The sequence below is a fragment of the Lolium perenne genome, chromosome 1 (genome assembly GCF_019359855.2).
Source record: "Lolium perenne isolate Kyuss_39 chromosome 1, Kyuss_2.0, whole genome shotgun sequence".
Classification (NCBI taxonomy): Eukaryota; Viridiplantae; Streptophyta; class Magnoliopsida; order Poales; family Poaceae; genus Lolium; species Lolium perenne.
Genome location: NC_067244.2, coordinates 201686675 through 201702802, shown reverse-complemented (window position 1 = coordinate 201702802; position 16128 = coordinate 201686675). Strand labels below are relative to the sequence as shown.

General features: G+C 47.1%; 1 protein-coding gene across 1 annotated transcript; it reads left to right on the top strand.

The window, feature by feature from the left end:
- The first annotated feature begins 391 nt into the window (after window positions 1–391).
- Window positions 392–6925, top strand: LOC139835024 (uncharacterized). The gene is made up of 7 exons (XM_071824968.1): window positions 392–487; window positions 4914–5402; window positions 5471–5666; window positions 5765–5968; window positions 6054–6230; window positions 6305–6667; window positions 6754–6925. The coding sequence occupies exons 2-7, from the start codon at window positions 4927–4929 to the stop codon at window positions 6898–6900; spliced, it is 1563 nt and encodes a 520-aa protein (XP_071681069.1). The 5' UTR covers window positions 392–487; window positions 4914–4926; the 3' UTR covers window positions 6901–6925.
- The last annotated feature ends 9203 nt before the right edge of the window (window positions 6926–16128 follow it).

Sequence of the window (16128 nt, the reverse complement as noted above, 5' to 3'; positions counted from 1 at the left end):
GCCGCAGCCATCCACCGCGCCGTCCCCGCAGCCCTGCCCCCTGCCCCCGGTAAGTTTCTTTTTTTCCGCTTTTTAGTTTTTGCAATTAGGTAGGTAATTGTAATTGTAATGTAATGTAAATTTGCAAATTAAAATTGAAATGAAGTAAACAATTTGCAAATTGAAATTGAAATTGAATTGAAATTGAAATTGAAATTGAAATTGAAAATAGAATTCTAATTGTAAATTTTCAAATTGAAATAGAATTTGCAAATTGAAATTGAAATTGAAATGAAGTAAAGAATTTGGAAATTGAAATTGAAATTGTAATGTAAATTGAAATGAAAATGAAGGAATAGAAATGGAAATTGAAATTTGCATTGACAAATTTTTATTATTTTAACTAGGTACCGTAGTGAGCACCCCGCGTGACGACCCCGGATCTTGCGGCGCATCTCTACGGCCGTCGACATCGCCGGTTGTTCGACTACTTCCTCTACAGCCGAGGGTGAGCTGAATTGCCGACTCCCCCTTCGCATTTTTTATGTCATTAGATTTAATTTATCCGTCAAGTCGCGTAACCTAGGTGTCAATTCCCGTCCGCAAGCGTTACGCGGATAAATATGCATTAGTGGTCAGCATATTTTGAACCGTAACGCTTGTGGCATTTACGGGACAGTCGCCGGACCCGTAGTTGGGTACGTTTTCCATGTTCTGCTCGGGTGCGAGACAGGATTTCGTCAGCGCCTCCCTGTTGTTCTCCGGATGCACATCCTCTCGGCTTTTTGCCGAGACGTGTATCGGGAGAGCAGCGGGGAGGTGTCGCGAAATTCTGTCTCGCACCCGAGCAGAACGTGGAGAACGTGCCCAACTACGGGTCCGGGGCTGCTAGGAGCCCACCTAGTAGAGATGTAGGTTGATGCACGTGTTTTCGCCGGTAGAAAAATAAAAATATGATGCATTCAATTTCATGCTACTATTTGTTGTTTGTCACGCAATAAAGCAGGATGGCTGATAATGAGTGGATGTACAGTGGCCGTGTTAGTTCGACTCAAGTGACAGATGAATGGAAATGGAAGACCGATTTGTTAGTGAAGGAGTTAGCTCGTGGTTCGAAGGGGATTGTTCGTCCCCGTTGCCCTTGCAATGTCTGCAGGAGGCGTCATCCTAAGGATATTCTAGAGATGACTAAACACCTTTGGTGGAATGGGTATATGCGTGACTACGACCCGCCGGTCGACTTTTCTCGGCACGAACGTGATAGAGGTGAGGTGATGCGGCAGCGGATCGATGGCAATGAGAACGATGGCATCTTAAACTTGCTAGATGATCTTCGGGATGCTGACATGCCAGAGTTACCATGGGACGAACAGTCTGAACCGGAGGAACCGCCTGAACCGGAGGGACCGCCACAACCGGAGGAACTTCCAGAGGAGGAACCTGAGCCAACCGCGAGGGCCTTCATTGATATGATGGCCTCAGCTAGGAGGCCTCTATACCCGGGTGCAAAAATGTCTCAACTTGATGGCATCACGCAGTTGCTAGCCGACAAGTGCATGTTTGAGAGTACTCGAGCATCCTTTGAAAAGACTACGAGCACGAGTAGGTAACATGTTGCACAGAAGGTCATTGCTTGCCCAAGACCATGTACGAAACGAAGAAAATCTTGAAAGCATTGAAAATGGATTATGTAACATATGATGTCTGTCCAAAACTTTGCCTTTTGTTTTGGAAAGACTATGCGGATGACAAGTACTGTGCCAAGTGTGGTCACTCTAGGTATCATGAGGTAGATGTAGGCAATGGTCAGAAGAGGCAGACAAAGGTAGCCATAAAGATTCTTCGTTATCTCCCATTCATCAAAAGAATCCAGCGGCTTTACATGTTCGAGGAGACTGCCAAGCAGATGACATGGCATAAGACCGGGATAAGATTGCAAGACGAGAAGAAACGGGTACCCATGGTACATCCATCTGATGGTCAATCATGGAAGCGCTTCGATCAAAAGCACCCAAATGAGGCAAGTGAGGCTCGGAATGTTAGAATTGCGATAGCAACCGATGGATTCAACCCATATGGTATGTCGACTGCCGCGTACAGCTGCTGGCCCGTGTTTGTTATTCCGCTCAATCTCCCTCCCGGAGTCGTAATGCAAAGGAAGAACATATTCTTGTCGATGATCCTTCCAGGGGCCTGAATATCCAGGGAAGAAATTGAGTGTCTTAATGCAACCACTTGTGGATGATTTGCACCACTCGTGGCATCACGGTACATTGACATACGACCGAGCATCAAAGAGAAACTTCATCATGAAAGTTTGGTTCCACTATTCGATGCATGACCTACCCGGGTACGCCCTATTCTGTGGGCATAGTACAGCTGGTAAGTTTCCATGCCCAGTGTGCAGGCACGAACTAGAATTCAGGCACCTAAAAGCTGGACACAAATATGTTGCCTTTGACAAACACCGCAAGTTCCTCAGTCCAGGGCATCGGTTCAGATCTGACAAGAAAAACTTCACGAAAGGCGTAGTTGTGCTTGAACATAAAGAAATACCAAAGTTCAATGGTGCAACTGTTGATGCTGAGCTACGTGCTCTCCAGCCTAGTAAGGAACCCGGCCACCAATTTGAGGGATATGGTAAAACGCACAACTGGACTCACATAGCAGGCATAACAGAGCTCGAGTATTACAAGGACCTTGAACTTCCCCATAATATCGATATGATGCACACCGAAAAGAATTGTGGGGAGGCATTCCTTAACACCTGCTGCAACATACCAGGCAAGTCAAGGGATAATGTTTCAGCTAGAGTCGATATTGAGGAGATATGTGACAGGGTGGCTCTACACATGCAGCCTCCTGAGGGCAATCGAAAAGGTTGGTTAAAGCCGCATGCCAAGTACTGTCTTGATAGCGCCGACAAGAAGGAGGCATTTACGTGGCTCAAATATGACGTGATGTTCCCTGATGGTTATTGTTCGAATATGAGTAAGGGAGTCAATCTTGCTACAGGAAAAATAAACGGGCTCAAGAGTCACGACTATCATATATGGATTGAGCGGCTGATGCCGGTGATGCTTCGAGGGTATCTCCCCGATCATGTACGCGAGTGCTTGCGGAGGTGAGCCATTTTTTCCGCACGGTCTGTGCTAAGCAGATATGTACCGAGGTGATTGAGAAGCTGCAGCAGCAAGTGCCGGACATGCTATGCAAGTTAGAGATGATATTCCCCCCAGGCTTCTTCACTCCGATGTTACATCTCATCGTGCATCTCGCCAACGAGGCACTCTTGGGGGGACCGGTGCAGTATCGTTGGCAGTTTTGTATTGAGAGGGAGTTCAAATATATTCGGTACAAATGTGGAAACAAAAATAAGATTGAAGCATGCATAGCTGAGGCAACTCTCCTCCATGAGATGCAGACGCCACGACAATGTACTATGCCAATGATGTGCCCACTAAGCATAACCCGGTCGCTCGGTACAATTCCGATGAGCCCAACCGTGACCCAAAGCTCTTGCTCTTCAAATATCCCGGTGGCAAGGCCGGTGCCTCAAAAGTGGAGAACATTTCGCCAGAAGAGAAGGATTGCATAATGCTTTACGTGATTATGAACATGGAGGAAGTGGTCGATTTCATGAGGTAAAATGATGAACCAATTACTTTGGAACCAAAGAACTTGGTTTTGGTCTAATACGTATTTTCTCCTTTCAGCCAATTCCATGATGAAATGTGGTCGTGAAGAAATGGTCTCACTCCCACGCAGTGGTACACTCTTCGAAAGAGGGTGCCCCGCCCTTAAATAAAAGCTTCGTGAACTGGTTCCATGAAAAGTAATTTCTCAAATGTTCCTCTTACTTTGCAATCCGTGACTTGTCTTATTACACGTAACTAATGCACAAAATAATCTGAACTGAACTTGTAGGGAGCTGATCCCAACGTTGAGATGACAGATGAGTTGAGATGCGTTTCCAGTGGTTTTAACCGTAGAGTCCATACGCATGAGAAGTATGATGTAAATGGGTATCGCTTCCATACGGAGTTTCACCGAGAAGAACCGGCCTAATGCAAAAACAATAAATACGGGGTCTACACCCGCGGGAGCCGATGATCTTGATTACTATGGAAGGTTACAAAAGGTATACGAGTTGACGTTCAACAACGCAAACATAGAACTCAAGCTCTTTGTGTTCAAATGCCACTGGTTTGACCCACACGGTGGAATGAGAAGCACCCCTTCCATTGGTTTAGTTGAAGTTAGGCCTACAACCACCTACAGCGGATCCGACGTCTATGTTGTGGCTCACCAAACCAAGCAAGTTTATTATTTGTCCTACCCATGTCAGAATGAGGAACTCATGGGCTGGGAAGTCGTGTTCCAGGTATCGCCACATGGTAAGCTACCCATCCCCTCCGAGGACGATTACAACAACATTGACCCGGTAACATATGAGGGAATTTTCTATCAAGAGGAAGAGCAGTTCGGGGCTCTTCAAATAGACATAGGTCTTCAGGATCTCCACAACGATGTACAAATGCGTGGTGAGACCGTGGTGGACCCGAAGGACATAGCTATGCTCACCAAGCGCCATGCGAGCAAAGACAACATTGTCGAGACTCAACCGGAACCCAATGCCGACCATGAATACTCATATGATACTGATTTTGATAGTGAGGCTGAGAACCCAATGCCTAGAGATGAGAGTGGTGATGAATGGTGAGGGTCTTTTATGCTTAGTACCTACATTATCATTATGCTTAATACATACATTTGTCATTATGCTTAGTACCTACATTATCATTATGCTTAATACATACATTTGTCATTATGCTTAATACCTACATTTTTCATTATGCTTAGTACCTATATTTGTCATTATGCTTATTAATTTTCAACATGCTTATTAATTATTTTCTCTTTTTCTTATGCAGGTAATTGCCCAATATGAGCGGACGGAAGGCATCATCGAGCTCCTTGCTTGATCAGATGCATCAGCGGAAGCCAGGGCCGGGTGCTTCCAGACGGAGTGCAAGACCCATTATTCCCACCCGGCGTTACGAAGACGCAGACGGAGGACGGGGAGGACGAGGGGGAGGACGAGCTGGAGGACGAGGGGGAGGACGAGCTGGAGGACGAGGGGGAGGACGAGCTGGAGGACGAGGGGGGAATGCACAGCTCCTTCTAGCTGACATTCCCTCTGCTTCTGGCTCAGTGGCTTCACAGTCGCTGGACGAGGAGGAGGACACTAGGGAGGAGGAGGAGGACACTAGGGAGGAGGAGGAGGAGTCTAGGGACGAGGAGGCTTCGACGGAGATGGCTCCGAAGAAGTTGCGGATTCGTGGGGAAGCGCAGGTTCCCGATGAGAGTAAGGAACCTGCTACGGAGGATGAGAAGTGGCTCCTTGTCCCAGGAAAGATAGAGTAAGTAGTAAGGTGATTTCATTTTCGTTATGACACTTAGCATTTTCTAATGTTTGATAATTGTGCAGGAATTTCACATACACGGGGAAGAATGTCCGCGTGCCAGGGAGTCTGATTGGAGCTGCTATTAGGAAGTACTGGCCGGGGATGTACACTCCGGTCCTTGGGGGCGAGTCCAAGCTAGCCTACACTTGGGAAGACTATGAGATAGCGCCTTACCCTGGCTTTGCTTCCGCCGCCGACGCCGTGATCAAGAAGTTTTGGGTACGTAATGCATACTCTTTGGGTTTCGTTCATATGTAGTTGATAACCACACCGTGATAACTCATGCCTCTCACACTTTCTGTTATGCTTGATTGCAGCGCAACTACAGGGTGGCGACTGAGCATAAGGATAGGGCGGACGTGGTGCTCCGTAACATGTGTCGGAAGTTGACACGGCAGCAGTGGTACAACCAGAGGATCACGTGCATCGGCCACTTCTATGCTGAGCAGGGCGTAAGGTACACAAAGCCTGAGATTGTGCAGGGACTCGCCCCGGCTATGACGATAGATGACTTCATGTCGGTAAGTAATTGTCAATGCGATTCTATGTACCGCGGCTAACTTGCAACTATATTGTTTGTTCTTCAAATGAGTTTTGATTTTGCAGGTTGTACCACATTGGGCTGATAATAATAAGAGGGCCGCCTTCATGGAGTTGGTCAAGAATTGGGTCGGCGAAAACCCCGATTTCAAGGCCGTGAGCGACCGGAACAAGGCCAACCGTGGTTCTCAGGGAACACACACTGCGGGGAGCAGCAGCACCGATCGCTATCGGGAGCGTCTGGTACATATAAAAATGGAACAAGCTACATTTTTTTGATTTTCAATGATATGCATAACATTTGTTTTGTGATGCAGGGGAAGAAGCTCGGGAGGGAACTTGGTGAGATGGAAGCGTGGACGCACATGAAGCTGGTGACGCCCGGTCCGAACGAGCCTCGGCCCGCGCCTGAGATGTACTACGGCAAGGCCAAAGAGAACAAGGAAAGATACTGCGAGGAGTACGCCAAGCTCCATCCAGAGGTGGAGGACCCTATGACCGAGCCGGTCGACGAGGTGGCGATGATGCTGGCGGGGTACGGCCAGCCGCATGGACGTCCTGCCTGCCTTGCTGGGGGTTTCAAGCCTCAGAGGAACTTCACGCAGATCAAGGCTACCCTCCCCTCCGGCAGCTACGCTACCTCCTCGCGGACTACATGCCGTTCTCGGGTAGAGGTTGATGTAAGTCATCCACACTTTCATCCTCTGTTTTGACTCTTGTTCCTGAATGGCTATGTTGATGAGACGCATTATTTCTGAAATTGTAGACTCAGCTCGAGGAGGCCTATGCAGTAGCTTACGAGGAGTATCTCGAGAAGGTTAAGGAGCATGACCTTGTGAAAGATGCCTATGTCCAGTGGACGAGCAACCAGATGGCGGTAAGTTTCAATCTCTATGGTTGCAAAACATCATAAGTCCCCATGTTTGAATCTGAGCTATCTCTCCCGTTTCTTGCAGAGTTTCACTCGGTTCATGATGACCGGAGTGCGAGAGGAACCACTCCCGAGCCACCTCATCCGGGGCCGACGCCAGTGTTCCCGTCCAAGGAGGAGTTCTATATCATGTACAAGCGTCAGCGTCAGTTGACCCCGGTAAGTTGCTAACTTGGCTAAGTTGCTAACTTGGTGTGACATGGCTAAGTTGCTAACTCCCTCCAACATGTAGGGATTGGGAGAATCCGGGAACGACACTCCTTGTGGTACGCCGATGCACCCCGGTCGCCATTCTCCTGGTGCTTCTGCCGAACCTCGGCATTTTTTCTCGGTTCCGGTGGCTCTCGTCGTGGTTCTACCTCCCCGAGCACCGTCGAGATACAGCGGCCTCACTTCACCCACTCGGAGCTAGATCGTCTGTAGCTAGATCGTCACTCGGGTGGTGCACCACCATAGTTTCTACATTGTACTAGCACATGATGACACGCTCCATCTTTGTAGTGGATCCGGTGTATGTACCATGGTCTTGTATGCTATATTTGTGCTATTTGTGAGATTTGATGCTATATTTGTGAGATTTGGTGCTATACGGTGATATCTGTGTGCTATATGGTGATATATATGTTACTGCATATTCAATCCTATAATATGTGCATTTTCTGCGATTTTCTCGAGCAAACGAGGCCAAATTGGCAAAAATCAGGAAAAAGCTGGGCCTGGCTGTGCCGACGGTGTCACCGTCGGCACAGCCCGTAGCCGTGCCAAATGGCGGTGCGTGCCGACGGTGACACCGTCGGCACAGCGAGCCGATTTCGCGCGATTTTCCAGTTTGAACAGCCACCGTTTTGCCGCCATTCTGGGAAAAAAAAAAGAAAATTGTGCCGACGGTTACACCGTCGGCACAGCTGGGGACGTTGACGGCGCCGGCGTGACGGCTGGTTGGCTGTGCCGACGATGAGACGGCCGACGGCCACCGTCCAGCCGTCGGCGTACGGCTGTGCCGACGGTGAAGTTCTGTGCCGACGGTGCACGCGCAGACCCCGACGCCTGCTGTGCCGACGGGGAGACGCCGACGGTGACCGTCGGCAGAGACGGTGCCGACGGTGAACGTTGTTGTGCCGACGGTGCGGGGCCGTCGGTGTAGCTGGTCGTCCCCGTAGTGTACCGACTCACCTATAACCGCTTGACCTACACAGGACAGACTCTTGTGCCTATTTAACTCCTTAAGATTAAGCGACACTCGCCAGCTAGTGGTGACTACTGACGACCTCATGGCACCGGACACCGTATTAGACCGCATTTGACCAAAACGATCTTTGAAACACGTGGCTAGGCGTGGTTAACTGTTCGGCACGCCTTAAAGACCTCCGGGAGATGCTTTGGAAGGGTATGGCTTGTGCGTAGCGATCAATGGCGAGAAATTTAGAGCCAGCCGGCTATATTGTTGGTGCTCTTTTCAGCACCGCACAAACACAAGGAAGCCGCAGGCTTCCGGTTTATACATAACGACGATTGAGAGGATAGACCGTTGCTTCCTCTCAGGCGATCTGGCGATTCCCCGGCGACCTAGCCCTACCACCACCACCACCACCACCACCATCACCTCCGCCGCCTCTCCCATCTCTACCCTGAGCGCTCGCCATTGCTGGTACTCCCCGGTACGCATGGCGGAGGAACATGTCCAGCTCGAAGTGGACAGCGGGGTTCCCGTCGTTCGCCGAGGAGATGCGGTGGGGAGAGGAGAGAAGGAGGAAGGAGAAGGAAGCGATGATGGCGGAGGAGCGGAGGCTGGCGCTTCTGCGACGAAAGCTCTTAATCCACCAGATCAGCCTCGCTTCGGAGTGGGCGGTAGAGCAGATGGCGAAGGGATGGAGGCCACAAATTTCTGGGCAGGGGCTCGAGGAGCAGGTGGCTGCGGCGCTGGCGATGATCAAAATGAAGGATCCCGAAGACCTGCGGCATCAAATGGCGGAGCAAGGGATGGAGGATCTAGAAAATTGGACGCCGTGAGGGCCTCGCCCCAGATCTCGCCGTTGAGGTCGTCCCCAGTGCTGGTGCAGGGTAGAGATCTGCGGCCTGTAGTCGCTGCTGGTCTCCGAGGCTCCGTTGATGATTGGCGGCGAAGGGAGAAGATCAGAAGCGGAAATCCTTCTCCGACGAGGTACTGCTCGCCGGAGAGGGTGGGGAAAACTGGAGGGGGTGCTCAGGGGCGGGCCCCGTTGCGCAGCTGCTCTTTGGTGGCAGCAATTGGTGGCCGTCGATTGGACCCTCCAGAGCGAAATCGGGCCGTCCATGGATCATCAGGGATGGTGTCTTTTGGAAATGCGTCTTCAATTGGAGATATATGTTTGGCTGCGCCGGCAGTGTCGACCAACAAAATCCTGGTCGGATCTAGGTTTTCGCCTAGTGTCCCGACCTTGGTCTGGGTCAGGAGAGAGCTAGTCCAGAATAGATCCTTCACACCTGCTGATTGCTATCCTGCTAGACGTGGATTTCTACCAAAGGCAAAAGTTATCAAGTTCTCTGATCTCTGGGGAGCGGCAGAAGGGAAGAGATCTTTCGTTGAGGTGGTCAAAATGGCGGGTGGTGGTCGTGGTGCGGGCAGATTTGGTGGTGGGACTGGTCGTGGGTCTGGAGGTGGGCGTGCACCCCCAGCGGCGGCGGCGACATCATCGGCGGCTACCTCCTTGGGTGCTGCCAAGGAGCCAGTTGGTGTCAAGTCAGAGTTTCCTCCACAGATGATGCAGCAATTGGGAGCTGGTCAAGGTATGTTCCCGATGCTCCAGCCAAACATGTGGAACATGCCGATGAGCCAGTGGTCACAGTTCTTCGGCAGCCAGCAGATTCCTCAACCTGGTTTCAATCCAGTGATGATGGTTCCTCAGGGGATTCCCCCTAGCCTCCCGCAGTCTAACAGTCAAGGCAGTAGTGCTAGCATGGTTCCTTCACAGCAACCGCAAGGCTCCGGTGTTGGAAAGAGCAAGAAGAAGAACCAGAAGAATGTTGTTTCTGATGGATCAAGACAGAGTGGAGATAGGGGTGGTGCTAACCTTCAGGTATTTGTGGCTGGTGGTCCTGGGCCTATTCTGGATCCCAAATTCAAGAATGTAACTTGCTACAATTGTGGAGAATTGGGACACTATGTGGGCCTATGCACTAGGATCAAGAGGTGTTTCATATGCAACAAAACTGGGCACTACATGGATAATTGTCTCATGTGGTATTCTCTTCTTCCAACGGGTACTGGGGAAGTGCAAATCCGGGGCCGGGTTTCTTTCATGTGGAAGTGGAGGGTCCAGAAGCTGTGCAGTGGTTGAACATGGACAATGTTGGTGTGGTGGTGATTAAAGAAGGTGAAATATCAGCTGATGAACTTGAGAAATGTTTCATTGATATGTGGAAGGCAAATTTGTTTTGGCAGATTAGACAGATTGGCCCCAAGAAGTTATTAGTTAGGTTTCCTCCTAGCAAAAGGATTAAGGACTTAGTGGAGTACCCCTCCATCAACCTAAAGAAGGATGGTGTGGTGATCTACTTTGAGAACTGGGAGGGTGAAGCTGAGCCATTTGAAGAGTTTCAAGAGATTTGGGTTAAAATCTATGGTACCCTTGCCAAGTGGTTGACTTGGAAAACTGTCTGCCAAATCTCAACCTCTTTGGGTGTGCTTGTGAATATTGATTGGCAGGGCATATTCAGAAGCTTCTACAAGGAGGTCAGGGTTAAGGTGGCTGTGAGAGACAAGACCAAGATCCCAACAAACAAGTTGTTTGAGATGGAGCAGTGTTTTTACCTGATCAATTTCGTTGTAGAAAATGAAGGGGAAGCCATTGATGTGGATGAGGATGATGATGAGGATCTTGGACAGGGCATTGAAGGTGATGCAGTTGATGATGATAATGAGATTGGAGATGACTTCAAGAGCTTGGACAAGGGCAAAAATAGTGGAGCTAATAGTAAGATGGAAACAGAGCCATCCATGCCTCTTGGTGGAAGGAGTGAGGTACAATCTGCTATTCATCAGAAGCTGGAAGCATCTGTTCAGGAAAAAGTGCTTGGGAAAGAACAAATTGTTCAAGTCAGTAATGCTCTAGTCCTAAGGGGAGCTGAGGAAAATATTGGGAAGAACCTTCTTCAGCACTTTGATGATGAGAGTGATGAAGAAGCTGATGATGGCAACCAGGAGAAGGATAGTTTGGTGCCCAACAATCTTGCTCTTGTGATGCCTCCCATGGCTTGGAAAGAAAAGAAGAATTGGGGACCTGTACAAGCTACAAGGATGAGTTCCAGGATTACAAGGGATGGTAAGTCAACTATAGAGAAAGCTCAAGATCTTAAGAAGGCCAAGAACTTGGAGATTCCTAAAGGTAATAGAATACATGGTTTCTCAAATTATTTTGCTGCCCTTGACAATCCAACTTTATATGATAATGCAAAAATTGCTGGCATTAGCCTTGGTCACAAAAGTCTTAATGTTGACTCTGTTATTGATGAGATTAAAAAAGCTGAAACTAAAAGGCTTGTTGATTTTCATAACTCCAACCCGGCCTGAGAGTTTTCTTCCTAGTGACATTAGTCTATCTTTGGAAGAATTGAGGGTAGGTTTGGATGATAAGGATAAGGTTGTCTCTGATCAGGAAGATTACATTAGTGATGTGCCTGATGAGGATGAACCTTGTACATTAGTCCATAGTAGAAAAAAAGGTACAAGAAAACTAATTTTTAAAAATGGTAGTAGCTCTAATATGGAACACTAGAGGTCTAAATAGACCTGATAAGCTTACTAGAGTACATGACCTCATTAGAGAGACATGTCCTGATATTATTTGTTATTCTGAATCTAAGAAAGAAGATTTCTCTAGCCTACAGCTTAAGCAATTAGATCCAGGGGAGAAGTTTGCCTGGAATTGGTTGCTTGCTGTGAAGACTGATGGAGGGATCCTTGTTCGGGTTAGCATTGATATGTTTGATGTTATTAAGTGGGATATTCTTTCCTATTGTGTGTCTGTACACATTAAAGCAAAAAAAGATAATATCATTTGGAGAGTTATTGCTGTGTATGGATCTGCATATGAGGAACATAAGCTAGACTTTATTAATGAATTGCATAATGTCATGGCTTGTTGGAATGGTCCTACCCTGGTTGGTGGTGATTTCAATCTCATTAGAGAAAGGTGTGAGAAAAACACTGGAAACATCAACCAACACTGGGCCAATCTTTTTAATGATTGGGTTAATAAATTTAATTTGATGGAGATTAAGAATCCTAGTAGGCAATTTTCTTTGGCTAATAATCAAGATAATTTGGTTATGGCTTTACTTGATAGAGTGTTTGTGACTACTTGCTGGGATTCTCTTTTCCCTGCTAGTAGTCTAGCCTCTAAAGCTAGGGTTGGGAGTGATCATACTCCACTGGTTGTAGATACTGGGGCTTTGGAAATTCCTGTTACTAAGCAATTGAGATTTGAGAAATGGTGGCTTAATATTGAGGGGTTTGATCAGGTGGTTGCCAAATTTTGGCAAGCCCCTTGTCATCTCCAGAAACCTATTGTCATATGGAATTTTAAGATTAGAAAGACTAGGAAAGGCTTAAAAGGTTGGGCTGATAATATTGAATCTGCTCAAAGGAAGAATAAACAAAAGTTGGTTGCTGAATATGATCTGCTTGATATTATTGCTGAAACACAGTGTTTATCACCGGTTTCTAAGAAGAGGATGAAAGATATTTCTCTTGAGCTCACCAATATTTGGAGTAATGAAGAAATTAAGGCTAGACAAAGATCTAGAGAAAAATATATTTTGGAAGGAGATTGTAATACTTCCTACTTCCATTCTGTAGCTAATCAGAGGAGAAGGAAGAAGCAAATCTGCCAGTTGCAAGGTGATGAGGGGATGGTGGAAGACAACAAAGGTATGCTGGATATTGCTGTTAATTATTATAAGGCTTTGTTTTGCAAAGAACCTTGTCTTGATGTTGATATAGTAGATGATTTCTGGGACCCAGAGGATATGGTGTCACAGAATCATAATGAGATGCTTGATGCTCCTTTTGCTGAGAAAGAGGTAAAGGAGGCTATTTTTGGCTCTTATGCTGAAGGTGCTCCTGGTCCTGATGGTTTTTCTTTTCTCTTTTATCAACACTTTTGGGAGCTCATTAGAGCTGACTTCATGGCTATGGTTAAGGGTTGGAATGAGGGAAAACTGGATCTCTTTAGGCTAAATTTTTCTCTTTTGACCCTGATTCCAAAGGAGACTGATGCTGTAACTATACAAAAATTCAGACCTATTGCCTTGACAAATTGCAGTTTTAAATTTTTTTCTAAGTGTGCCACTAATAGGTTGGGTGTGGTAAGTGAGAAACTTATTTCTCCTAGTTAGACTGCCTTTATTAAAGGGAGATATATACATGAGAGTGTGGTATCTGCCCATGAAGTAATTCATGATGATGTTCATAGTGGACATAGTGGTTTTATTTTTAAACTTGACTATGAAATGGCATATGATAGAGTTGATAGAGATTTCCTTTTGAGAGTAATGAAGTTGAGGGGTTTTAGCCCCAAATGGATGTTGATTATTGAAGGGTTATTACATAATGGTTCTGTTGGTGTTAGGATCAATGATTGCAATATAAATTTCTTCCTTACTAGCAGGGGTGTAAGACAAGGGGATCCTATATCACCTATTCTTTTCAATTTTATGGCTGATGTTTTTACTAAAATCCTATATAAAGCTGCTTCTGGAGGAAAGATAGCTGGGCTTATGCAAGGCCTGGGAAGGGGAGGTATCATCAGTATGCAGTATGCTGATGATACCTTACTCTTCCTTGAAAAAAGTTTAACTTCTGCCATTAACTTAAAATGGATTTTGGCTTGCTTTGAACATATGTCTGGGATGAGGATTAACTTTCATAAGTGTGATCTAGTTCCTGTTAATGTGATTGAAAGTGATGCACAACTTTTTGCACAATCTTTGAGTTGCAAGTTGGGTGAGTTTCCTCTGCAGTATCTAGGGGTTCCTCTGCATCACTGCAAGCTTAAAAAAGAGGATATTCAACCTGTTGTTGATAAAATCATTAAAAGAGCTGCTGGCTGGAGAGGAAAGCTCCTCAACCATGCTGCCAAACTAGAGCTGGTTAGGAGTGTCTTGGCCAGTATTCCCATTTATCTCCTTAGTGTGATCAAGTTCCCTAAATGGGCCATTACTCTTATTAATTCTCAGATGGCTCACTGTCTGTGGGATAATTATGAGGGGCACTGATACATCTCAAACGTATCTATAATTTCTTATGTTCCATGCTACTTTTATGATGATACTCACATGTTTTATACACACTTTACATCATTATTATGCATTTTCCGGAACTAACCTATTAACAAGATGCCACAGTGGCAGTTCCTGTTTTCTGCTGTTTTTGGTTTCAGAAATCCTACAAAGGAAATATTCTCGGAATTGGACGAAATCAACGCCCAGGGTCCTATTTTCCACGGAAGGTTCCAGAGCTCCGAAGAGGGACCAGAGGGGAGCCAAGGGGGCCCCACCCCACATGGCGGCGCGGCCAAAGGGGGGCGCGCCCCCTAGTGTGTGGGTCCCCCAGGACCCCTCCGAGGCTGCCCTTCCGCCTACTTAAAGCCTCCATCGCGAAAACCCTTAAAAGATAAGCGACGATACGGAAAACCTTCCAGAGCCGCCGCCATCGTGAAGTCAAGTTCAGGGGACAGAAGTCTCTGTTCCGGCACGCCGCCGGGACGGGGAAGTGCCCCCGGAAGCCATCTCCACCGCCATCTTCATCGCCGCTGCTGACTCCTATGATGAGGAGGGAGTAGTTCTCCCCTGAGGCTGAGGGCTCTACCGGTAGCTATGTGGTTCATCTCTCTCTCCCATGTGATCTTTATGTGATTGATACGTCCAATTTGCATCACTATTTTGTATCATAATTTGCTGTTATTCATTGATATATTTCATATTTGGATACAATACTTATGTTATTTCATCTATTTTGCATGTTTCATCATTATTGGAGGATCAAGCACCGGAGCCAGGATTCTGCTGGAAAAAGCACCGTCAGAACGCAATATTTCGGAAGATCAACTGTGGAAGGAAATTATACCAAAAATCCTATTTTTCAAGATGACGAAGGAAGCCAGAAGGAGGAGCTGAGAAGGCCCAAGGTGGGGCCAGACCACAGGCCGGCGCGGCCCATGGCCTGGCCGCGCCACCTTGTGGTGTGGGGGCCCCACAGCCCCTTTCGCCTTCTTTTCTTCGCGAAACCCTTCGTCCCGAAGACCTAAGCCACAGAGGGTACCTCACGAAGAGTTACAGCCGCCTCTGCGGGGCGGAGAACACCAGAGAGAAAAGAGCTCTCCGGCGGGCAGGAATCCGCCGGGGAAATTCCCTCCCGGAGGGGGAAATCGATGCCATCGTCACCGTCATCGAGCTGGACATCATCTCCATCACCATCATCATCATCTCCACCATCATCACCGCCGTCTCCACCGCTGGACAACGTCACCGCCGTAGCAATTTGGGTTTGATCTTGATTGTTTGATAGGGGAAACTCTCCCGGTATCGATTTCTACTTGTTGTTGATGCTATTGAGTGAAACCATTGAACCAAGTTTATGTTCAGATTGTTATTCATCATCATATCACCTCTGATCATGTTCCATATGATGTCTCGTGAGTAGTTCGTTTAGTTCTTGAGGACATGGGTGAAGTCTAACTGTTAGTAGTGAACTATGGTTGAGTAATATTCAATGGTATGATATTTAAGTTGTGGTGTTATTCTTCTAGTGTTGTCGTGTGAACGTCGACTACATGACACTTCACCTTTATGGGCCTAGGGGAATGCATCTTGCACTCGTTTGCCGATTGCGGGGTTGCCGGAGTGACAGAAACCTAAACCCCCGTTGGTATATCGATGCAGGAGGGATAGCAGGATCTCAGAGTTTAAGGCTATGGTTAGATTTATTCTTAATTACTTTCTTGTAGTTGCGGATGCTTGCAAGGGGTATAATCACAAGTATGTATTAGTCCTAGGAAGGGCGGTACATTAGCATAGGTTCACCCACACAACACTTATCATAACAATGAAGATTATTTAGCCGTATGTAGCGAAAGCACTAGACTAAAATCCCGTGTGTCCTCGAGAACGTTTGGTCATTATAAGTAAACAACCCGGCTTGTCCTTTGTGCTAAAAAGGATTGGGCCACTCGC